Here is a 26,756-nt window from a genome sequence, read left to right as displayed (position 1 = left end):
TTCAGGTGGGTAACTGCGTCAGCATGCATAGTCTGCAAAGGAACTAGTAATAGATTTATTCCATGCTGAAAAGAGAAGAGAGAAAACACTTCTCTCTTCTCTTTTCAACATGAAATAAACCGATTACTTGTTCCATAATGTAGGATTGCTGTACAGGATCTTCAGATAAATACGTTTTGCACATTTTATGATCTAGCCAGATTCCTGAGTTCTCTGAGTACCCAGCTGGGGTGAACTGAAGTTGAGAAGTATGAGCTTGGCTGTGTTTGTAAATGCACTGTGTGAAGAATGTTAAATTCATCAACGATAGCAAGTGGCACTAGAACAGGGACTACCCTGAAGACCATGGATGACCTGCTTCTCTTTTCAAAGCATTTTGAACTGATTTCTTTTTTGAAACCTAATTGTCCTAAATCTTTTGGCAACGTATATAAATCATGCCTGTTGATTCTGAAGCTGAAAAAGTAATCGGTTGTGCCCACTAACTGTGCAATCGCAAAGCTTATGTTGTAAGGGGCATAAGGCAGACATTCAGAAAGGAAATCTCTAATCTCTGGTACTGCTGCATAGAGGAATGTTCTGGCCATCCCGCCATTTTCTTGCAATGCGAGGTTGAGGAGGAGCCGGAGCCTGAGAGACGCTCTCACACCAGGGACAATTTTCCCAAAAGCCAATTAACCTACCAGTTGTCTTTAGACTTTGGTAGGACACTGGAGCACCTGGGGGAAACCCATGTGAACATGGAAGGAACATGCAAACTCCACACAGACAGCACCCCAGGTCTGGAATTGAACCCCGGGCCCCAGCACTATAATGCAGTAATTCCAACCACTGTGCCACCTGGAGTGTTCTATGTTATGTGAAGTTAAACACTCTTAAGCTGTAGAGGAATATGAAATTCTCCTCAGAATGATAACAACTGGGGCTGAAAATAGACTGTAGACATGTTGAAATGTTTTCCTTTCTAGGTGCAAATAAGGCACATCCAAACTGTACAGCATGCACAACACAGACCTCCTACTGTAAATACTTACAATGAAAGTGTAAAAAACATCCTGGACTGGATGTTCATTCTGTAGAAAGAATACAATGTTTGCTAATGAGACTTCACCGGGTGTGACCTTGTTCAGATTTTCAGTTGATCCCCAGAGCCGAGAGGCTGTGTTTTTTTTCTTTCTTTAATCATACTTCATTCATTTTGTAATAAAACCGATTCCTGTGCTGCACGTCACTCGAAGCTCTTTTTTTTGCGATTGGGGTCGAACAGAAAAGTACTTGAGATAGAAGAAACAACATTCTATTCAAATGAAAATGATACTATAAAAAAGCGAGGAGATGAAGAAAATTACACAACACACCTTAAAGTGAAGCACTGTGTTATTTTGTTAAAAGTCCTTTTTTTCCTACAGCCACAAATTTCAAAATAGAAAATGTTACGAGCGGCAGATGGCGCTGTTTCTCAATGGGTCGGGTCTGCTCAAGACAGCCAATCGCTATCAAACGGATTTAAGACCCCTGGCAACCGAGACCCCGCCCTTAGCGATGCTTAAGCTCCACATCGTCAACGTAAATCAGCGACCAACTGTCGCAAAGCCACAGACAGCAACAAAACACCTCCTCCTCCCCCGATTCCAGCTCAGTGTTGGTCAAATTACGGCACCGACGGTCACCTGGATGTCAGGTTGGAGACCAGAAGCCGAGAGTTTACAGGAATGTTGAACGGAGAAGCGTGTGGGTTGCTTGGCGTTTGAACAGGAATATATTTTTTGCTCATTTTAAGAGGAATGCAGCCGGTGTGGAAGTTTTGGTTCTGAGCTCTTATTTAGGGGGGTGCTGTCCTGTTGGCGGAGGTAGGGGAATGCTACATTCACTAAATCCTGCTTCAGCTCTCCTTGTTCGTCGTAATTTATGAACGGTTGTGTCATCAGAGGAGGGTGTTTAAAACACTTGTTAATAAACGTTGACTCTTAAGGCCTCGTCATTCAGATCGGCTGTCGCGTCGACGTGGTGATCACGTTACTTCTGTCGTGTTCTAACATTTCCTTTATAAAATAAATAATGCGAACGACACAAAGTTTGGACCGGGTCATATTAACCGTGGTAGGTATTGCAAAACCCGGCACTGACAAGGACTCGATCGAATTCAAATCAATCCCAGAGCTGCGCTGATTTGCACGTTTCTGTTGGTATAAATACTTCTCTCGGATATTCAACGTTTGTTTTTTCGGAGAAGATCGATTTGTCAACGCTGTCCACCTTCTCTGCTGAAGTGGATGTGAGCTATGCGGCTCGCCCCCTAGAGATTTAGGTTTTTTTAATGAATTACTTCGACACTAATGGCATTTTCCGATATGCAATCGTGTGTGTGTGGGTTTTTTTTTTTCACTCGATTTCCCGAATGACTCACAAATAAGGGTCGTGCATTACCGATTGCAGGTAAAAGCCATCAACGCGAATGATGAAATGTGTCAAACTTTCTACCGCCACTTGCGTGTCCTGTTTGGTTATTTGTGCTGGTCGTCACCCTCTGCCTCTTTCCTCTCCTCGCAGGTTATGCGGGGGCTGCGACTCGCTCCCCAGCTCCGGTTTTGAAGGGGGGGTCCTCCACGCCCGGAGAGGAGCAGCACAAAATGGGACGTTTGGTCCTGCGAGGGGGACCAGATCGCGATCATTGATGCGGTTCGGTGTTGGCGCAGAAGAAAAAACAAGTCTTCGCCCGAGTGCTGGACTCTTATACTATGGCAGGCTGCCTTCGGCTGGGCTTTGACTCGCTGCTGCTGGAACTAAGTGCCGCATCTACCTGCCGTCGACAAAACCCTTCAGTGGATTAAGAGTCTTCCCCCCTATTGATTGCCTAGAAAAGTTTTAACCGTTCATGGGGGTCGCCTTTGGGGATTAACACGGCTCTTATGTAACACAAGTGTTGCACATGACCGAGAGCGCACACGCGTATTACAGTATAATGAAGAATTGTTGATCGTTGAAAGTGCACTCTAGGATTAAGGAATGGCATCTACCGAAAGGCTGTACGAACTGTGGATGCTCTATTGCAATAAGGTAAATTCCTGTATGCTTTGCTCTTGAATTACGGCTCGTATTGCATAGCCCGTTCTGTGTCCTGGCGGTGTGTTGGAAGCCTGCTCGCTGATAATATATGAGTAATATACAGTGCGACAGGAGATTGTCGTTGACAAATGTATGAGAATTGTGCAGAGGTTTTTTTTTTTAGGAAAACTGACGAATTCCTTAAGACTGCACGCATTTGATAATGACAGACGTTTGATAATGTTCGCGTTGGCCCCTTCTCATCGGAGTGAGTGGGGGGTACATACTGTACTGTAATGCTCAATGGTTTGCCACTTGTGTTCGTCTCCTGTCAAAACGTGTATCCTGAAGCGCCATGGCTGTACTGTTCCTGTTTGCTACACCCCGATGCGTTGCACCTGTCGTGCAGTCCGCGATTCACTTGCATCTTCCGGCAGGGTTTTCGTTTTAACCGCAGAAGTGAGCGGCTGTATCACAGGAATACAGAAGCATTTCCTTGCGATTTGTTCGGCGCCTTTTAAATCAAATATAGCAAGAGGAGTTTTGTTGATGCTAACTCTTGTTTTTTTGCGGGATAATTTTTGCCCCCCCCCCCCCCCCCCCCTCAATCCAAAGCATTTGAAGTTGCTCGAAGGAAAATGACATGGAATTGAAGCTGATTTGTTAACACCGTAGTGTATATCAAGGGTGGTTTAATGGGAGTAATTCTTACCGAGTCAGCCTGCTTCAGTAGGGTCAGCTGTATGACCCCCCCTCCCCACCCGGGCTTGGGTTCAAAAAGGTCACTACGACCAGGTTTCTCATAAGCAGTTCACCATTGAGGCTCTCGGATTTCACGACTTAATATCAAGTTACCCCCCCCCCCCGTGTGAGAAAAAAAAATGTTGGCTTCTTCGAGAAACGATTGACTGCTCTCTTTGAGAGAGGATAAGTGAATGCTTATCAGGAACCCCTGTGTGGGGTGTCTGATATACAGTGTGCCGGTATGCAGCAGTTCAGAAACTAAAAAAAGGCCAATCAGACAACTGGGGCACGTATGCAGCTCGGTTTAAGTCAGACCTGTCAGTTGTGACATTAAATGACCTTGGGTTTCTAACAGTTGTTGGCTGTTCTTTGTCAAAATTGTACTCTTCCTCGCTGCGGTAAAACCATCGACGAAGGGGTTTTTTTTTGCAAGTCGGGAAAGGGTAGTTGCATTATTTAACAGAACTGAAGGCAATACTTTCAGAACACATTTTCCCTATTTTTTTACGTATGGAATGTGCTAAAATGTTTGATGAAGGTTTTTAACCTGCAGGGGAAGATATTACCTATTCACTTACTCGACATTATGGCATAGGCTTGTAAATTGGGGGGGGGGAAGTTTAATCTTTTATTTAATTCCATTCGTTATTGGTGTGTCAGAATCTGACACGATCATTGAATCAACATTCATTTCAGTGAATACTGTATTCCTTTTTGGAATTTTAGGCTTTCTGTAGCAAAATCCGTGATACAACCGAGATAGTTATGGTTCTTGTCAGGTGACAGGAGATTATTTTTAAACTCAGTTTAGTCGGCTCGTACCTTTTGAACTACAAAACGATCTTTTCTCTTTTTCTGATCAGGCCACCGGGCGAGGGTCACGAACACGGCAGACAAAAACATTTTCAAGTGTTGGGCAGAGCGAGATCTACATTTGAGAAACTGTGCAATCAACGTTTGGACTAGGTGTCCAGGAATATTTCTTGCTGCTGGATCATTACAGAAACTTGAGGGATTACATTCTCGGATAAGCCTATTGGCCCTGTGTTATGAGGTTTTTAGTTTTCAGGGGGTTTGCTACTACAATATTCCCTTTGTTTGGGGCTTGAAAATATCGTATCTGATTGCTTTTTATAACCAGTGTCAAGTGGTTTTTGCCTGGTGTGTACCGTAGTTTCCATTTCACCTGCAGAGGTGGTTCCTGAGATGTGCTGTATGGAGAACCTTACCCAGTTCCCCTGTTTGTGTGCTGATGTGGTGATTACATGGTGCTGAAATGTGTTCTCATCTGGAACAGCTGTGTTTGTGTTTAACATTCACCTGGTTCATTTTTTTTCTGACTTTTCATGAGTTTGAAAACTTTTTTTTTTAATTATTAAACTTGCTAAAAATGGTAGTGTAGGAGCCAGGAACAAGCCAAGCTGATCTCTTGAGGTTTCTGTGGATGAGACTTTTGGATCAGTTAGCTGCTGACAACCAATTGACCTAGATGAGTTGAATGGCCTTCTGTTGTTACTAACCTTTTCTCGTGTTCTAATGGAAATATTGAATATGTAGAGCAATACTTACGGTTTCCTTTCATAAAACAACCACAGCTGGAGTCGATGATTTAAAAATACACCGATTCCCCCCTCTGCTTTTTCATGAAACAGCCGTGATCGGGTTGTGCCACAGCCTTACGGTAATGTGCTGCTAACCACTTAGGATTTTTTCAAAAGCTTTTTTCATAAACCTGTGTGCATATAGCTGAGGCTTCCTTGCTTTTCACGACGTAAATCACGAAGTAAGACTTCATAAAGTTGTTAACCTGTGCTTTATTTTTGACAAATGGTATTAATGCACGATAAAGAAAAGAAAAAAAATTGCGGTAATGCAACTATAATCTGATAACTTTGAACATAATTGCAACCAAAATATGATCAGGATTGATGATGTTAACAAAATTGATTTTTTGTTTACTCGTAAGGTTAAACTGAAGTTTATCTGCATCTCTTATTTTATTCACTGTCTGAGAGGTTTTATCCATTGGAACTTCACTTTTGCTGTTGATGCAGCAGGCAATGAGCACGTTTCCGAAGCAGTTGTGAATCGCATACCTTTCTTAAGGTTACAATCCTGTCCTTTCCTGGCTGGGATCTGAGCCCATGATGTTGAAGTTTCAAGTCCAGATCCTTTACACTGCTGATCATATAATTTCAGGGAACTGGCAAACTATTTTCACTGGTGTTCTGTTGTCGTGAAGAGCATCTACTCTAGCGTGCATGCCTTCCGATCAGCATAGCTATATAAAGATATTTAAGTTTTGCTCAAGAAGGAATTGAGTTTCCTGACCTGGGGTTGCTTTCTGCTCTTTGTGGAGTTTGTAAGGTCTCCCCACCCCTGTGTGTTTTTTTTTCTGGGTGCTCTGGTTTCCTGGTGGTTTAATTGGCTTCTGGGAAAATTGGCCCTGATGTGACTATGTGCAGATCTGTGTCTGTGTGTCTGCTCTGAGATGGACTGGCGTCCTGTCCAGGGTGTACCCTGCCTTGCTCCTGTTGCTCGCCAGGATAGGCTCCACTTCCCCTGTGACCCTGAACTGGAGGAAGCAGATGGAAAATGGAGGGATGGAATATTTATCTCAGGTGTTAACCAAGGGAACAGGATGAGCAGAAAAAGTAGTGTGTATTACGTAGTATTAGTTACTGTAGGTCTCCCCACCTCTGTGTGATTTTTTTCTGGGTGCTCTGGTTTCCTCCCACAGTCTAAAGACATGCTGGTAGGTTAACTGGCTTATGTGAAAATGGGCCCTGGTATGTGTCTGAATGTGCTCTGCAGTGGACTGGCGTCCCATCCAGGGTGTGTCCCGCCTTGTGCATATTGCTTGCTGCGATAGGCTCCAGCTCTCCCGTGACTCCAAATTGGAGGAAACGGGTTTGAAAATGGATTGATGGAGGAGTGGATTGATGGAGTGCACTATTTATCTTTTGTTAATCCTATTATGCGGAATTCCACGCTTCTAGGCAAGCAATAGCCAATAGCTAAGTTCTCGTCTGGGGTCATTTTTAATAAAGGCAGCTTCCATTGTTGCAGAACAGTTTGGATTTCTCGGTGGCAGCTGCCATTGGAAAAAGGCTATTCATTTTCATCTCGGCTGCCACTGGGAATTATTTACCTGTCAGCGTCATGCTGTGATTGTTATTAACCTGCTGCAGAATTATCTTAATGAAAAAAAAACCCAAAATTGCAGTTTCTGCCGAAGCCGTATTTCTAAATGCTAAGCTTTGGGTCCCAGTTCCAGCCACTGTGTTCTAACTCTGTGTACAGTCTTATGATTTTATCTGAAGCGGGTAGCACAAGGAAATGATGATGATTGTGGGAGGGGGGAGTTATTTGGGTACAAGTAGCTTTGCTGCCTAGCAAGCTTCCACTAGTGCACAGTGGGCAGCTTATTACAATATGCATAAGAGCATAACAGTTGACTGGATTCATAAAAAAAACAAAAGCCACAGGACTAATCATTTCCCCAGGTAGCTGTGGAATTTGAATACGTTTGTAGAGAGGCATCCAGATGTCAGGAATGGGTTGTATCTTATTGATTCCCCAGAATGATCAAAGCTGGAGATAATTACAGTAAGTAACTGCTTCTGATGAGCTGCTTTGTCTGCCCAGCATTTTGGTGACAGAGCCCTAGTGAGGAGACGGGTAAAGAAAGGATCACTGAGGATCGAAGGCGTAGCTTTGAGATGTTATATTTCGACAGAGCTCCGATCTGAATAGGTGCCTGTGAAAACAGAACTGAAAACAAGCTGGAAATGAATCGTGCATTGATTAAAACCAGCCATTTTTCCATTGTCTTCAATGGCTGGTTAATATCTACATAATTTAATCTCAGGTCCTACTAAGTAAACTGCATAGGCACAAGTTTTTCCCTCTTTTATACCAAGATGTGATTGCTGAAGCAGTAGTCTGTACACTTTATACCATATACTAAGTTTTTTTTTTTTGTCTAGAATAGGTAGGCAGGCTTCAGCTTTTAAAATATAGTGAATATTAGTGTTTGGACATAGTACGATTGATATCTGTGTAAACAAGATCAAGGAAATATGTTGTTTCCGCCCCTAATGTTGATAGAAAGTTTAGAGCTGTAAATCTCAAGATCCTAAGAAGGGGTTAGATCTTTCATGTGCTGGTCCATTGGCAACTATTTCAGGTTTGCAAAAAATACAAGATATTTAATTTCTGTGGTGGCAAATGTGGCATAACTTGAATCAAATGTCACCAACTAATCGATGTACTGGCACCGCCAAGCCCTTTACTTTGTTAGAATGGAATGGGAATATTTTGAAAATTTAAATGTCAAAATTTAAGAATAGTTTACTACTGCAGACTTTTTTCGTTGTCATTTTTGTCTGCTGCTAGATATGCAATTTTAACTTAATGTTAAGGACAAGGGGTCACAACGTTTTCCTGCAGTCAGTTGCTGGATGGGTAATGAAAATCTGCAGTACGATAATTTAATGGGTCTGTGGACTGAGCTGTCATGCAGAAGAATGTCTGTTGATAAATACATTAATTCCAGACTTGGGGTGCTATCTGTGTGGAGTTTGACTGTTCTCCCTGGGTTTGCATGGGTTTCCTGCCAAAGACATACTGGTGGCTCTGTGGCTAAGGATCTGCGCCTGTGGCTGGAAGGTTGCCGGTTCGAACCTGCGGCCAGCAGAGGAATCCTACTCCGTTGGGCCCCTGAGCAAGGCCCTTCACACCAGCTGCTCCAGGGGCGCCGTATAAATGGTTGACCCCGCGCTCTGACCCCAAGCTACTCTCCCTGTCTGTGTGTCTCATGGAGAGCAAGTTGGGGGTCTGCGAAAAGACAAATTCCTAATGTAAGAAATTGTATATGGCCAATAAAGTGATCTGATCTTCTCTTATTGGCTTCTGAGAAAACCGGCCTTGGTGAGAGTGTATGCAAGTCTGTATTTGTCCGTGTTGTGCCCTGTGATGGACTAGCGTCCCGCCCAGCGTGTACCCTGCCTTGCGCCCATACAGTATGTTTCCCAGGTTACACTCTGGCTCGTGACCCTGAATTAGATGAAGTGGTTAGAAAATGCACGGAGCACAATTTGTATCTTTTGTCAATCTCACAAAGTCCTGTTATTTCTTTGCTGGAGTCCTTGGATCAGCCTAGAGATCCTGTGGTTGTCATTGAAGGGAAGTTCACAATGGAAAATGACAGTAGGGGACTTGTTCTAGGCTAGCTAGTTTGGGAGAGGCCCAGTTACCTTTGTCCTTTCTTTTCCAAGCAGCATGACTTAAGGTAAAGATTGGCAATGTATCAAGGAAAATAAGGTGATTCTGAAAGGCCGGTTTCACTTCATGAACAGTCGGGAGTTAGTGTGGAAGGAGCAGGAATATTTTGTTTTTATTTGACATTGAAACCCAAGAGGCAGCAAAGCAGAGGCTACAAAACAGTGCCCCAGGTGACTTAATGAACTGAGAAGAAAGTAAGCACTTCACTGAATGAATAAAAAAGGACCGTACCCAGTTAAAAGGATCCTAAATAATGAATTGTGTAACAAATTGCAAGCATGAGTGAAAAGGGATATTAGAAAAGCAAAGATAGAGGATTGTGATATTGTAGTGGAGATTTTGTTTCAGCATTCTAACAACAAAAGGACAGTGAGGGATAGATTGAAGGATCTTAGAAATAACCATTCAGATGATGAAGAGAGAATGGCAAATAAATTCATATTTCACTCGTTCATGTGGGTTCCCTCCTGGTGCTCTGGTTTCCTCCCACAGTCCAAAAACATACTGGTGGTTTAATTGGCTTCTGGGAAAATTGGCCCTGGTGTGACTATGTGCAGATCTGTGTCTGTGTGTCTGCTCTGAGATGGACTGGCGTCCTGTCCAGGTTGTGTCCTGCCTTGCACCTATTGCTAGCCAGGATAGGCTGTAGTTCCCCTGTGACCCTGAACTGGAGGAAGCAGATGGAAAATGGAGGGATGCTATATTTATTTCAGGTGTTTACCAGGGAAAAAATGGACTTGCCCCAGGATGAACAAAAATGGCAGTCTGTATTACATAGTGTGAGTTTAAGACACTCCGATGTTTTACAGGTTTAGTGTTCTAGTTATTTGTAGTGTTTAAGAAGATTAAACCAGTCCCCAGGGTGTGGTTGTATTCTACTAACTGCACATAATGGAACGAAGTGTTAACAGAGTTTCTAAAATCATCCAAGACAGGGGTGTTGCCCACTGCAAAACTGCTAATATAGCTCCTATTCATAAATCTTAAAACTTGATTATTACGCGATGCTTCCATCTTTTAGTCATGCTCCAGTTTTGCGAAGGCTTCACGGCTGAAAATATGTTTTCTTTCTCCCTTTTTTTCAGCATGGAATAACCTATTACTTGTTCCTTTGCAGCCTACTCATGCTGATGCAGCTCCCTACCTGAACTATCCTAGATAATGATGATATTGTTATAGATAGGCGATGTTTTTAGATATCAGTTGCCAAGATCATATTTATATTGATTCTGTAAGTTCTTTTTCTAGTTTAAAACAGGAATAGAGAAGTATATTAGATAAGACACCATGGAACTTAAAAGGTGCAAGAAATTTAATTACAACCCAACAGTTTTCAGTGGATTCACTTTTCGGATAAGCACAAGCATTTCGGCTACTGTGGCTTAGTGTTTCTTCAGTCAAAAATGCCCTTGTTTAAAGATTAAAAGCATTAAAACTGGGTGTTTAAAGGGCGAGGAGCTTTTTTCTCTTACATTTTCAGTCACAAAGTGTTTAACAATTCTTTATTTTTTTAGCTTGTATAGGAGGGTCTCAAATTGTATAAGTACTTTACTTGGGCAATCTCTATTTTACAGTATAGTCATTATTCATCTGTTGCTCGATATGCACTTAATACTTTAATAGAATGTGCCAAACCATGAAACATTTGTGACAAAACATAAAGCATCCTTCAGTTTTTGTCGTCGTTCCGGTTTAGCTTTCCAGAAATCACACTGCTGTTCAATTTGTCGAGTCATTTTTGTATTCACATTTTTAAGACGACAGGCGGTCTTACCTGACTCTGCGTTTTTGGCGTTAACTGGATCCTGTGATTTGCCCTGTGGACTTTGAGAAAGAATTCAGTGTTGCGTATGATAAATTGTGAACAGTTGTGCCTTTGAAAAATGCCTTGCGTGTTTTTAACATGGATATTGACTGCCTTTGCTTCAGACTGTTGTAACAAAAGACTCATCCACAAACTGTTTAATGACTTCCAGCACATTGCCAATTATTCCCAGACCCTGGTGACACACATTACATTAATTCACCACATGGTTAGACTGAGAATGGATATAGGCCACTGTCAGATTAACATAAGAGTGTAAAAAAAGCCCGATATGCATATTGTCATGGGCAATGAGCAACGAAGGTTAACAAGATACTGTAATTTCTTTTTTTTTGTCAAGCAAAGAATCTTTTAACCCCCTGCCTACAGTAGTCGAGTAGTAGGCCAGTTGTTTAACAGACGAGCAGTAAACTTAGACAATAACAGTGCTGTAAAATTAGTGAACGTCATTTTACGTTATTTTTTTGGTATTCTTGATCTAGCTGGGAGCGAATTTGATTTTTCTGTGTGATCTTTGCCAAGACTGGATGGCGGTAATCCAGCCTCTTTTTTTTTTTTTTTGGGGGTGCAAGATGTTGTCTCGCATTCTGTTCCAAGGAAAACTTCATTAATTAAAAAGAAGAAAAAAAAAAGCAGCGGACGTCTTGCATTCCGTCCCTTGTTTTCTGAGCTCGTTTAGAATGAATGTTTGAATCGCCCGTTTCTGGGAGGCCGTTTTTTTTTTTCCCCATCCTGACATTGTGAAGTTGAGCCAAGTGGGCCACAGGGGTTTTAGTGTCAATTTGTGATTCAGCAAGATTCCGGATTCTGCTGGCCCGAAGACACGATTTGGAGAGGCCTTCGAAAAGAATGCTTTGGGTTTGCCAGCATCATTTACAGCTTGACAGCTCGTTTCTTCCAGATTGCACTCATTAAAATGCTTACTACTGTCATTTCCATCTGTTTTCAAGCTGTACAGTTTGTGTTTGCATTTTTAAAATGACTGTGGTGTTTGGGGGGGGGGGGAGGCTGGTTTGTGATCTGCCTTTTATCCGTTTGTCAGGATAGGCTTAGGGATAGGCACAACTAAGCTTCTGGCAGAAGGGGAGGTCACCTCTTGGAACACGCATAGTGTTGAATGCTCCTGTTGTGTGAGACTTGGCCTTGTGGCTTGGCAGTTTTTTTCCACGGCAGGGGTGCTACAGGTCTCATCAGCCAGTGTACCTTTGAACAGAGCACCTGGGCACTCATCGCACTCGCCTTTCAGGCTGTGGCTGAAGGTGAACTGGAGTCACTGCAAACAGTCATCTCTAACCACAGGAATGGAAAATCAAATCTGGGGATCTTTTTTATATTATTCTGTAGAGAAGCACAGCGTAGTTCAGTGAAGAACTATTTAGTAACAGAGGCGTCCTAGAGATCAGACTGACAGAGTGATTCTCTCACTATCTGATCTGCTTACCATTATTCACAGGCATGCTTTTATACTTTAAAACACCTCTTCTGTGTAGCCAACAGGGTATAGGAGAAGCACATACACTCATACCCCGGTAGCCGAACCTGATTTGTTCCTGAAAATCTACTACAACTAGAAAACAAACAAAGAACACTTTGAAAATGAGAGCAGAAGCTTTCACTGTGATCGTAAACAAAGCCCTGCTGCCTCATGGTGTCCTCAATCCACAATGTCTCGCACCCGCGCAGAAACAAACAGCTGTTCGGTGGCGCTGACTTCGCATGTTTGCAGAAGGTTCTTGGCCAAAATTGGTCAGTTTGGAACTTCAAAGCTCGGATTGTTCTTATAATGAATTACAGGGTACAAATTCTTCATGTTCAGATTAGAGAAAATGCGTATATCAAACGTTCTTATACCGGGTATGAGTGTATTTTAGGATCAGTATATTTAGGGTTAACCTCTGATCCTTCTCGATGATTTCTGTATATGCAGAATTTTCTGTTTTCCTCCAAACCTAGCGTTGTGCATTTACACGAAAGAGTTCCACTTTGTACTCATCTGTCCACAGAACATTGTTCCAGTAGTGTTGTGGTGTTATCCAGGTGGTGTTTGGTAAACTTGAGACGGGCGGCAGTGTTTTTTTTATTTTGAGAGCAGTGGTTTCCTCCATGGTATCCTCCCCCACACCACTCTTCTTCATCGCTTCTCTTATTGTGGATTCATGAACGCAGGCGTTCATTAACCAGTCAAGAGATGCCCGCAGATCCTCGGCTGTCACCCTAGGGTTCTTTGTCACCGCCTTGAGCATTGTATGGCTTGCTCTTGCGGTGACGTTGGTTGGATGACCACTCCTAGGGAGAGTAGCAAGGGTACTGAATTTCTTCCATTAGTGCACTGCCTGCCTGAGAAAGTCTTTAGAATTGCTTTAGTAGCCCTTTCCAGCCTTAAATGCATCAACAGTGCTTCTCCCGAGACCTCCTGAAACCTCTTTTGATTGGGCCATGTTTTACTTTGACAAAGAAGAGCAGACTCTGCTGGCAACCAAACTTTGCAGGGTTTTTTATAGGTCCAGGGAGTTCAGAATCACACCTGAAAGTCATCTCATTGTGGATGGCCAGCAGCCATCTCACCCTGCAACTCACCACTGAAGCTCAGCAGGTGTGAGCCTGGTCAGTACCTGGATGGGAGACCTCCTGGGAAAAAACTAAGGTTGCTGCTGGAAGAGGTGTTAGTGGGGCCAGCAGGGGGCGCTCACCCTGCGGCTCATGTGGGTCCTAATGCCCCAGTGTAGTGACGGGGACACTATACTGTAAACAGGCGCTGTCCTTTGGATGAGACGTAAAACCGAGGTCCTGACTCTCTGTGGTCATTAAAAATCCCAGGGCGTTTCTCAAAAAGAGTAGGGGTGTAACCCCGGCGTCCTGGCCCAATTTCCCATCGGCCTTTATCAATCATGGCCTCCTAACAATCCCCTTCTATGAATTGGCTTCATGACTCCGCTCTCCTCCCCACTGATAGCTGGTGTGTGGGGAGCGTTCTGGCGCACTATGGCTGCCGTCGCATCATCCAGGTGGGGGCTGCACATTGGTGGTGGTGGAGGGGAGTCCCCATTACCTGTAAAGCGCTTTGAGTGGAGTGTCCAGAAAAGCGCTATATAAGTGTAAGCAATTATTATTATTATTATTATTATTATTTTATTATTATTATTGTTGGAACTCCTGACTCCAATTAACCCCCTTAAATAGAGGTTCCCTTACTTTTCCCAGCATAGACAGTGAATGTTTGAACAATGTGTCCAATATAAAGAAAAAGCACGCAATTGTTTTGTTCGGATTGCGTTTATCAATTACTATGACTTAGATGAAGATCAGATCAAACTTGAGAAGCAATTAATGCAGGAACACAGATGATTCCACAGGGTTCACAAACATCTCACAGTTGTACCTTTATTTACACATTGTAACACTCAAACTCCAAGTGAAAAACAAATGCTAAAACATTCTGAAAAGTAATTACAAGTAAAAACCTAGATAATTGGATAATAGTTGGATAATTGTATAGACCACTGACTGAGTACTTGGTGGAAGCACCTTTTACTTGAATTACAGACATAATTCGGTTGTGATAGCTCTGTACCAACATAGCACACCTAGACGGCTGTGTTAGCCCATTCTTCCTTACAGAACTGTTCAAACTCCGTAACACAGCGAGGGGACTGTTGATGGACTGTAACCTTCAAGTCATTCCACAGATTTTCAACTGGATTCAGGTTGTTTTGTGTTTTCTTAAGCTACAAAATGTGTTATTTTAGTGAGGGTTTGTGGACTTTCTACAGACACTGTAGCTGTGCTTTTTAAGTGTTAGAACTAGGTGTCATATTTGCAGTGTGTCCTCTTGGGTGGCTGATGTTTTGAAAGATATGTCTGGCATTTGCAGAGACAACATCAGATGTTTAAATCAAACATTACTTTACAGTTTCACCATCAGTGAAAGGATGTTCTGACTTCATCCAGATTCTTTACCAAAATACTAACGTTTTCCTCTCTAAAACACTAACATCTCAATAGCACTTTGTTGCCCTGGGAGTTGTTTTCAGAGATTTTTTTAGTTCATATTTCGCCCACTGCATCTTTGAAATGACCATGTTTTATCTTGCTATGGTGACGTACAGTATATTGTATTTCTTGGCCACAGCAATGGACTCTGTGCATATCAGGCATGGGCAGTCCCCTGGTGTCAATTCCACAAAAATCCCATGTCCAAAATCCACATTTCCCTTTTTTTTTTTGTGATGCCTGGCTTTTACATTTTGGACGGTCTTACTGACATCATTTGATGGTGAGAATTCATAAGAAATAAAGGATTCAAAGATCCATTAAAAAGCCATTGGTTTAAGAGACTGCAGCTATGGATCTAGGGAGAACCTCTAAACAGTATTGTATGAAGGACAATAAATGTACAAAGTCTATCTTTAAGTGTACAAAGAGCCTGTCATGAGGTCCCTTGTAAATGATCAGTTCTCAATTTCTAAGCCATAGGAATCCAAGCTAATGAATGCACATGGAATGCATCCGAGTGCATCATCTTAATGAGTATAACTTCTAATTGGACAAAATTAGGCAGTGGTGTGCTGCAGGGGTCAGTTTCAGGTACTTCACCTATTTGCCCCCTTACGCAGGTCTTGGAAGTGGCAAACACAGAAACAGTGGCAAGGTAATTGCAAAATATACTAGACAAAATCCTGGATTGTTCAGGCAAATGAAGTTTAGTGTTGGCAAGTACAGTAATTCACGTAGGAAGTAAGAATTTAGCCTGCACTTACTGTACACGGGTGATTCTGTAGATAACTGCTATGAAAAGGATCTGAGTGTGTATGTTTTCTTCCATATCCTCCTGAATACAATGTAGGGGAAGCAATGAAAAGGCAAACAATGTTTAGGTGTAAAACAGAAAGCGTGAAGTGCCAAGTGAGGTTCTGCTTAAGCTTTAAAATGTGCTATTCTGGCCTCTTTTAGAATATTTTCAGGTTTGGTCAGGGGACTGTATTATACATTTAAGTTTAAAGGTGCTAAGTCTTTTTCATGTTAGGACAGGAGAGGAGATTTGATTGAAGTATTAAGTTCTAAGGCATATACAGTAGATATGGTCAACCGAGGGGATTGCTTTACACTCGGAAGTAGAATAAGGATAATTTAATAATTTAAGATTGAGAACGTGAAGCACTTCTTTAAACAAGAAGTTTTTTTTCTGAGTCTGACATGCGGGCTTCTCGGGCTGGATGTTGAGTCCCAAACTCTGGGCACCTTTAAGAAACAGCTGAACTAAATCGTATATTAAGTTATGTTGCTACTTAGCTGCCAAAGGAAAGAGAAGGGCCCAGTGCCTTTTGATGTTTGCAGCTTATTTTATGCTCTTATTATTTACATTTTGGCTCGAAGATGTCAGTTCTCTGCGTAGTGTACTTGAACCACAGGAGAAACCCTTCGGGTCTGTGTTATTGTGTTCAGCTTGACCTCTGCTGATACAGTGGGGGTGAGTGCCAACAGTGGAAGCCTGCACACCTTTAGAAAAATACCAGAAACAGACCTATATTCTTGTTTTTCTTAATTTATTTGACCAAGTAAATTAAGAACTAATTATCATTTGCAGTGCTGACTTGTCACCCCTAATATACAGTATAACACGTCTTTTCCTGGAGCACATTTACATTCAAAATATTCATCCGGCTGTCGATTTTATAACTTTTATTTCCAGTTCAGTGTTGCGGCCTGTCATACATTATACACCCTGTATAATGTCATACATTATACACCCTGTTGTCAGTTTGAAAAAGGAAAACATGAAGAACATAATATACAGTGCTATTATTTATTTTTCCATTATATAAGTGTTTTGTGGTATGATGGATCGCCTGCAGATTCATAATATACCTTACTATAAATGAATCCACTTTTGAAGAATAGAATCTCTGTTGTTATTCAGTGCATATTAATGACTTCTACAAGCATTCATTAAAGTGGTTGAGTTCTATAACATGTCCTATCCACACTTTAGATGGTGGGATGATCTCAGTGCAGTTAAAAGATACCCAGTGATCATTTTTGTGTCTGCTATTTTTCAAAAGTAAAGTTTTTCTGGCTCCGAGTTGGGAACCATCCATCGAAGTAAATCAATTCTTACCCCCTTATAAAAGTAAATGTTTCACTGTTATGAAAGCAATCAAAATATGCCACAAGAAAAAAAATGTTAACCTCCCGAGAGATGGCCTTTAATTTTTAGTTGGAGTTGAAGCAAAAATGTAGAATCTGAGATAAATATCCAAAATAAAAATTGATACCAAATTATGCACCAGAGTCGTTTTCTGGTTTGGTTTACTGTATAATATACTTATGCAATTACATAGTACTTTCAGTATAAATGTAATAAGCATTAAGTGCTGATTGCTTAAAAATTGGTTGCAAATGCCGTTTGCTTGTCTTGTGCCAAAATACCACAAGGTTTTGCTGCTGAATTCCTCAGAAACAAAGAGAAAAACAGCTGTGTGTATTTCATGTATTTAATGAAGCCTCTTTCTGAGAAATAATTTTTTTGGTTGCTTTTTAAGCCTTTTTATGATCTTGCTGTTGGTCAGTAAGGAAGTAATTTTTGGTGCAAACTCATTACAGTTCCTTGTGGAAATGGTTTGTTGCTTAATTTGTTTTCTTTTGGAACATTGGCAATAATGTTTTTTGAATTTTGTAATTCATCTCCATTTTCTTTCTAAAATATGCAAAATAGAGTAGCCTTTGGCATCTGGTTTTGCAGTGCTTTCCAGAGTTAAGCCTTTCCTAGCTTCTGCGCTGTACATGCATATTGTTTGCTGCCCAGGTAGTTATTAACAAGGCTCTTGGAAGTTCACACTGATATATTTATCAATGATAAATCATCTGTCAGATCAGATTGGATTGTAGCTGCAAAACTCCCCGAATGCAGGACAGGGGAACCTTGTACATAGCAACTGGGAGAAAAACAGAAAAATAAAAAACAAGATCTCAGATGTTTTCAAAACCTGACCAGAATTGTTTCTCAGAGTATTACAAGTATTCAATCTGCGATCACCATTATTATTGTGTGGGTGTTTTGTAATACGTCTTGAGTATTAAAAGTTTCATTCATTTTGATTATCTCTTCATGTATTTTTAAAAGACGATCAAGTTTAGAGGTGATATGCAAAGCTAATTCAGATTAGGTTAAGCTTTTGGAAAACAAAAGTGAAAGCTAGCATTTTAAAGACGAGCATGGAGAAGACTGTCACAAGCATTTGGAGGCCTAAAAGGCATTAACAAGGTCAATTTAGGGAAGTTTGTGGATTGCAACAGTGCCTGCACTTGGGGACACTAGTGGAAATTACTTAAGCACATAGATAAGATGTGCAAGTGTCTGCAAACAACTCACAAGCCCTGTGTTTAAGATGATTCTGTAGGATCCCCTCAAAATCAACTTTATTGATTATTAATTCATCATCGAGAATTCAGCAATTATCGATTATTAATTCATTCATAGATAGAAATATTTATCAATAAACCACAAAACAGCCCAAATGGCTGAACAGTCAGATACTTCCTATACCTTGAACAGTCTTCCCAATTAATGTAAAAGCAATGAATACATACAGTATCGAAGTTACATCTATGTCAGCGCCTCTTCATTTTACTTGATATCGCCCTGAAGTTTGATCTGTGTGAGAGCCAGATTTATTTTTCAAGGCTGGCGTCTGCTCACGTACTGACCGTACCTGTATATCAAGACCAGCTTGACGCCATGGGAGTAACATGTCTGTGTTTTTTTTTTCTAGAGACTATTTACGGTACTTTGCCTTTTCTTGCCACTGGGTGTGAATTTCAAGGTTTCTGAAGGTTCCTTTGGGCCGTTAAATGTTTTCGAGTAACAAAGCCAACGGTCACAATGTCTGCTGGCGGGGAAGCTGTCGAACAATATTGACTGTTTTCTCATTTGTTTACAGTGCGCATTTCACACTGCAGTCCTGTGGGCACTGCAGCACAGTTTTGAATTAACTTTGAATATGGAAATGAGACTCTCCAAATAACACAGTATTTCTCTTTAGAGGAGGTATTGCTATATTCTTTGTTCCACTAACATTGATAAATGGTTTTGGGTATTTGATCATATATTACCATAGCAAACAGAACTATTTACTTAATCTGCTCTATTGTAATCCCAACAGAAAATGTACAGGTGAAGATGAAACCTGGCCTTTGTGCAGTATATTATACGCATATCTTTTATGATTCTGCAAAAAATAACCATAAAGGCATCTAAAGCTATAGAAACATCTGTCATTTTTTAACTGCTTTATCCAATTTGGGGTTACAGGGGAGCTGGGGCCTATCCTGGCAAGCAAGTGGTACAAAGGGGTACACCCTGGATGGGATGCCAGTCATACACTGACACCACACAGTCCCACCAGGGCCTGTTTTCCCAGAAGCCAACCAACCTACCACTTAGTGTGTGGGATCGCAGACACAGGGATAACATTGAAACTCCATGCAGGTTGCACCCCAGGTATGTAATGGAACCCAAGCACCCAGGACTGTGCGATAGAATTGCTAACCACATTCAGTTCTGGGTAAACTACAGGATAAATCTGAATAGCTATGGGATTCTAGGAGATATTAATAATTCCTTACACTTATATAGCGCTTTTCTGGACACTCCACTCAAAGCACTTTACAGGTAATGGGGAATCCCACTACCAACACCAATGTGCAGCCCCAACTGGATGATGCGACAGCAGCCATAGTGCACGAGTACACTCCCCACACACCAGCTATCAGGGGGGAGGAGAACAGAGTGATGAAGCCAGTTCATAGATGGGGGGTTATTAGGAGGCCATGATTGGTGAAGGCCAATGGGAAGTTTGTACAGTACACAGGGTTACACCCCTACTCTTTTCGAGAAACGCCCTGGGATTTTTAATGGCCACAGAGAGTCGGTTTTGCGTCTCATCCCAAGGACGGCGTCTTTTTACAGTATAGTGTCCCCGTCACTGTACTGGGACATTAGGACCCGCACAGACTGCAGGTTGAGCGCCTCCTACTGGCCGCTCTAATACCTCTTCCAGGAGCTACCATAGCTTTCCCAGGAGGTCTCCCATCCAGGTACCGACCAGGCTCACACCTGCTGAGCTTCAGTGGGCTGCCAGGTATTAACCTAGCTTTAGAAAAGGTAGGTTGAGGAGCTGCATCAGTGTGTGAGTTGCACAGGGAGGGAGAGCTTAATTGCACACTGAAGCGAAAAGAAAGAAAAGCTTTTGGCTGGGCAGACGGTGTGTGGGAGAGAACAAGAGGGCAGGAAAATAGCAGAAAGTGCTGAGCAGGAGAAAATGAAAGAAAGATGCGTATGGGTGGACGGTAAATAGAAAGGGGGAGAAAGAGGGACAGCTTCTAGGATGAAGTGTAAAACCAGAGAGACTCAGGTTACAGATTAACCTGATTAGTTGATCACTGGGAGCTGGGTGTATGTGTTAACCCAGTCTAAAGATACCCTGGACATATCACAGCTCACAACTGTAAGCAGCTGTGAGCCTGGTCAGGTGTTGGGGTGGCATGGTAGGGCAGTGGTTGGCATTGCTGCATTGTAATACTGTGGCACTGGGTTCAGTCTCTGGGCTGCTGTCTCTGTAGAGTTTGTATGTTCTCCCCATGTTCAAATGGGTATCCTCCAAGTGCTCTGGTTTCCTCCCACAGTCTAAAGACATACTGGTAACTTGATAGGTGTCTGCCCTGTGATGGACTGGTGTCCCATCCAGGGTGTAGCCTGCTTTGCGCCCGTTGCTTTCTGGGATAGCCTCCAGCTCCCCTACGACCCTGTACTTGAAGAAGCAGTTAGAAGATGGATGTCTAGCATAATAAATTTACTTATATTATGCATGTTCAGTAAACATGTTTGTGTACCTACTACAAAAAGATTGTCATGTAACTTTGTTACTGATAGAAGTCTTTCTCTTGATGCTCAATATGTAAATTGAGGTACCTATTTATTAAGCTCAATAAATAATACAATACTTTTGTGTACAGTATCAATGTCTTGGAATAAGCCAACATAAAGAACACCCCGTACTGAATCTATTTGTGATTCTGATGATCTTAAATGCTCATTTGTTTCTTACTTAATGAACAAGAAGCTGAATTTGGGCTGTCTTAGGACTCTTTTTTATTAAATTGTTTTTACTGATGTTTATATTTGATATATTATAATAGAAGTTGTCCTAGTTTCCTGGATTGACATACCGGAAAGGTTCTGAACATTAAGTAGCATTAGACATTGGAACTTGGAGGTCTTCTGAGACTGCTTGAATGACTTTGGCTTACTGCCCGAAATCCCTAAGATACAGACTGATGGCGATGAAAAAAACAAACAAAAAAAACCTTCAACCAGCAAGCAGAAAAATAACCAAACCTTGTAGCTTGGCAATCAAGTCATTAGGCGTTCCCAGACATTGAAGAGCCCGTTTTTATGCTTTTCACCAGAGCTATAAATAATTTAAATGCAGTGACATCAGATGCAACTTGAGCTTATTACCATTCCAACTGTGGGTGTCTTTGTGAAGCTGAATGTCTTACTAATTATGGTTACTGCCACTTCTCCTCTGTGGCCAAGATATTACAGTGATATGTGTTGAATTGTGTCTTTTCAGCTCTTACTCTTACATGCTGTACAGTTCAGATTGAAAGCTGTTTACATGTATAGTGTGCCCTCTAACAACTGAAATCCTAGATCTTCAGTTCAGTTAAGACAAAATATACAGAAAGAAGCCTAGGTGCAGTTTTAGTGCTAGCTAGAGTCCTTTTTAAGGCAGGCTTCATTGCAGCTTCTTATGTGTCGGATAGCAACTTCTGGACAGCATAATATTTATATAAAGTGCTATGGCACTCCTATAAGTTTCCTAGTATGTGTGAAGACAGACCTGCCAAGGAATTATAATAGAATAACCAATTAGATAAATTCCTAGCAGTAAAAAAAAGTCCCATTTACAGTACACCACAGGCCTTTACATGATTTTATTATTAGTTTATTTGAGCCAACATGTGTTCTGTTCATGTTTTATTTTATGTTGTAACCTAGCAACTGTCTAGTTCTTGAAACCGTGCGGTGGATGTGATTTCAATCACAGAAGCAAAGTCACAAACTCATCCTTCATTAGTAAAAGCATCAGAAGTAACCTGATAAAATTAAAATCCACAGTGAATTCCCACAAATTCATTGTTAATAAATTGAATCACACATACTGTATGTTGAATTATTCTTGTCATTATTATATTATATTATATTCCTATATTCCTATATTATGTTATATTCCTTTCGAGTAACGCTCTTTAAGGATCCTAAATTTCATTAATACATTTTTGGTAATTTAATGAAAACATGTAATATTTGTGTATTCCTATAGTATTCCATTTTGTAGAATGTTTATCATACTTAATAGTTTATTCTAAATCATCTGTATAGCTATGGAATTGTAGGAGATATTTAACCCGAATTCTCCAAGTGAAGACTTCTAAGGGTAGGATAGTTTACAGTAAATGTCATCAAAAGAGAGAACTGGAATATGTTGATTGTGTAAGTATTCAGTCCTGTGAACTTAATATTTGGTGAAAATGCCTGCGTCACCACTTAAACATTTTTCTATATATCTCTATCGGCTTTGCACATTTGCATTTTCTGCCCATTTTCTTGACAGATTAATTCAAACTCTCTCAAGTTTTTTGCTTGTAAAGAAAACGGTTTTCAAGTCTTTCTACTGATTCTTCAGCAGGACACAGAATTTTTGTCCAGGTTTTAAGTCTTCTGCAGACCGAAAGAAACAGGTTTTTCCTTCAGTCCAAACGTGCTTGACCATCGATGGCTGATGTTTTGTGTTGGAACTGCATCAAGATAAGATAAGATAACTTTATTGACCATATACAATTTCAAATTAGGAATTTGTCTTTTCGCATACGCCAGCTTGCTCTCCATGAGACACACAGACAGGGAGAGAAGCTTGGGGTCAGAGCGCAGGGTCAGCCATTTATACGGCGCCCCTGGAGCAGCTGGGGTTAAGGGCCTTGCTCAGGGGGCCCAACGGAGTAGGATTCCTCTGCCGGCCGCGGGATACGAACCGGCAACCTTCCAGCCACAGGCGCAGATCCTTAACCACATTTTGGTACTGTGTACTGTTAGAATAAAGTTCTAACTTGGTCTCATGGGACCACAAAACATTTTCCACGTTTTTGTGGGATCATTCTTGTGCTGCGTTGCCGACTTCATGTAAGATCTGCGATGGCTCTCACACTGTGCCATTCAGGCCAGTTTGTGGAGAGAACAGGATATTTTGGCTTATGCAGATTTTATCCCATGTTGGCCATAGAACTCTGTAGCTTTTTCAAAACTACCACTGGACTCACAGTGGCACCCCTCACCAGTTTCTCTTTTCCCTAGTGCTCAGTTTGGAGGGACAGTCTGATCTGGTCAGACGCACCTACTGTTTCTTGATTATTGCTTAGACTGTGCAGACAGGAATATTCACAAACATTAATATTTTTGTACTCTTCTCTTGCTTCTCTCTTCTTTTCAGTAACTAACCCTGTCTTTCTTTGGAAACTCTATAGTCTTCATGGTTGAATATTTGCTTCAAATCCATTGCCTGCCCACAGACCCTCAAAGAAACAGACGTTTTTAGTCAGAAATATCGTGCAACACGATTATAATGGCACAAAGACAGAGGCCGCTCAATTACCTGAGTGGCTCATAAAAAACATGTTTTTGCACCTGAATTAAATAAGGTTTAATTCATTTATTTAAACCCACAGCAAAGGGTTTGAATTTTTATCCACTAACGACTTTTCCATTTTATTCCGCTTTGAATGTGTATAGTAGGTTGTGAATAAAACAAAAAGCAGTTGGTCCTTCTAAGTGTCTCGACTGCAAGTTTTGAAGCAACAAGAGGTGGAAACTGCAGGGGCCACAATACTTTTGCAAGACACTGTACATACTTTACAAGAAAGGATGAATGTTTTTGTGTGCTTATGTGGTGACTTATCTATGAATTGGCTTCATTACTCTGCTCTCCTCCCCACTGATAGCTGGTGTGTGTTGAGCGTTCTGGCGCACTATGGCTGCCGTCGCATCATCCAGGTGGGGGCTGCACACTGGTGGTGGTGGAGGGGAGTCCCCATTACCTGTAAAGCGCTTTGAGTGGGATGTCCAGAAAAGCACTATATAAGTGTAAGCAATAATAATAATAAAAATTATGGGTCCTTTCATTGAGCGTTTGCATGCTTTCAGATTTTCAGTTCAGGTTCAGCAGTTTGAGAATGGTAAAATCACAGAGAGCAGAGAGTGGCCTGTTGCAATATGTAGTGCCTCTCCCGTGACCCAGACTCTGGCTGTAATATTATTAGTAACAGCAAAGTAGATTAATCCTCTCAATTGGTTGTGCTCCGTTTGCTCAGGACACATGCATTGTTTGAACTTGTACCCTGAGGATGGGTCTGGAGTATGTTTTCTGTACACACGACAAACTGTACCAGTCTCTCTGTAAAGGGTAGTTGGGGGCAGGATTATCTCGACGAAGCAGAGAAGATGTGGCTGACCCTGGAGCAGCACAAGATTCTTTCGAAGCCATAATTCAGGAAATGCATTCCACTGCATCCCCCCCCATAGGCAGATTCTACACACTCCAACACAGCAAGTGAAAGCAGGGAATAAGAAAAACATTACACTTTGGCTCCATGTCTGTGGTACCACATTACTAATATGCTGCATCGCACTTCACTGTAGTGATGATGTTTATAGGCAGGAAAAAGAAACTGGAGAATGCGTATAATCTAATGGATCATGAAAGTGGCTTTTCCATTGTAAAAGCTGGCCAGCATCCCAGTTGTGACTCTGGTGACTGCAAGGGAATAAATGGATATTTAGAGTTGCACATCAAGATATTCTCCCATGTGTTTCCTGCTAATGGCCTTATGGTTACTAAAAAGATTACGCAAATTGGCAAATCCAGTATGCTGAAGTTCATAATAATAATAATGACTAATTGCTTACACTTATAGCACAATTATATGTTGACATTATCTGTATATGCTAACATTAATAGAATGTGACACATTTTTTATATGTACAGCGTTGTGGTAGATTGAAATCACTCTTGTTGACATATTCAGATGTAAGCAGTGAATTAATAGTTCATAAATTTAAAAATGCTGGCATTGCTGACTTTTTACATATTCACAAAAAAATCCTGTTTGTTTGACTGTGATGCTGTGTGACATGAATGAGTGATAACATAGTGCAATGTGGGTAATATTGGTAGACATCAGTATAAAACAGATATGTGACGATCAACATTGAAATACTGTAAGGCTTGAAGATGTCATTATTAAATTAACATTATTAAATAACAGTATTTAGCAATAACAATATTTGTTGGATGTATTATTATTATTAATACTATAACTTTATATTATAATATACTTTAATAATATAAATGCCTTTCTCATTATCAAATAAAAAATAGAAACAACACTTTTATTTGCTAAATAAAGAAATATATTGCTCAAAAGGAAAAGGTGCTGAGTTACCACAGATTGGGAGATTTATTACGTTTATTTATTATTTATTACTTTTGGATGTTTTCATTTCAGAGTAGAGCACCAGTATAATTTAATTAGTGCCCACAGTTACCGTTCAAGTTTACTTCAAATGCCAAAATGACATCATTTGGGAACAAAATTCTGCAAACAAGATTGTTTGCCTGTAGCTTCAAAATTATGTGGGGGATGCATTTAAAGGCTTTTAAAGAAATACAAGATAAATACAATTGTCTTGGTAGAATTACCGATAAGGAAAACAAGTTAGCTTTCTTAGAACATGCTTATCAGCTCATGTTTTCTCATGCTACTGTATTGGAAGTGAAGCTTGTCAAAATATATTTGTTCCAGATGTAAGCACATGAGATTAGATATATACAAGAAGACACCATTTGGTCTGTTTTGCTTGTTTGGTAGTTTACTAAGTTAAAATTCAAACCTTCATCCAGTCATTTACTAAAACTGCCCAGAGTTTCATACTTAACCAGACTAAATTCTTAAATATTTCTGCCGTTTCTGTTAGATCCTGTTCATATAAACTCCTCCTTTCACACCATTTTTATCCCGAATTATACAGTTTCCCTCATTTAGTGTGTTGAGGGAAAGTGAGCTTTCTCCAATCTCTCCATTACAAGTCTTTCTCTTGAAGATAGCTGTACTAGAAACACCTCATCTCTGTCTGAGCTAGAGTAGGGGGTTGAGCGCATGACAAACTTAGTCTCCTGGCACTGATAGTATCCCTCCTGAATTTAATCTCACTTGTGCCCAGTTAAGACCCCTTCTGCTTGAAATGACACAAAATTCTACTTGGAGAGGATCAGATCTCTGAGGAAGGTTGTATATACTACAATTATGTCTGCATTATTGAAAAAGAAATCTCAAACTTTGTGCAAGCTACTGTCTTGCCTCTTTGAAAGCTCTGATGCAAATCCAGTCAGACAGACTCTGTTAAAGGACAATTTTTTTCTGATAATATTTCTTCTATTGGACACAGAGGAGATGTGTGATCACCTTGAGAGGGTTTGGGGTCAGGATTATGTCTTTTGTTCAGCTGTGGAGTTAGCAGGCAACAAGTGTTTTTCCTGGTTTCCTGTTTCTATGGGGGCTTGTCAGAGATATACCCACTTTCACCTTAGTTGTTAGCCTCGTCTTTGGAACTGCTACAGTAACTCAAACTGTTGGTCCATCTTGTTCGTCTACCTTTATTTGTGTTAATAATGCTCACGACTGCTGTGTTATACCATTTTTTTTTGTATTTTTGAAGACTTTAAACTAGTCAAAACTAGCTCAC

The 26,756-nt window shown here is 41.0% G+C and overlaps 1 protein-coding gene across 2 annotated transcripts in view; it reads left to right on the top strand.

The window, feature by feature from the left end:
• The first annotated feature begins 1,633 nt into the window (after positions 1–1,633).
• Positions 1,634–26,756, top strand: part of nbeal1 (neurobeachin-like 1) — a 126,699-nt gene continuing 101,576 nt past the window's right edge. For both annotated transcript variants that reach the window (XM_088930182.1, XM_088930181.1), the window contains exons 1-2: positions 1,634–1,850; positions 2,551–3,057. In XM_088930182.1, the coding sequence (XP_088786308.1) occupies positions 3,007–3,057 (51 nt within the window). In that variant the 5' untranslated portion in view covers positions 1,634–1,850; positions 2,551–3,006. The remainder of the gene's footprint in view (positions 1,851–2,550; positions 3,058–26,756) is intronic.

Source organism: Atractosteus spatula, chromosome 13 (assembly GCF_055471065.1).
Source record: "Atractosteus spatula isolate fAtrSpa1 chromosome 13, fAtrSpa1.hap1, whole genome shotgun sequence".
Lineage (NCBI taxonomy): Eukaryota > Metazoa > Chordata > Actinopteri > Semionotiformes > Lepisosteidae > Atractosteus > Atractosteus spatula.
This window is presented reverse-complemented; position numbering and strand designations above follow the sequence as displayed.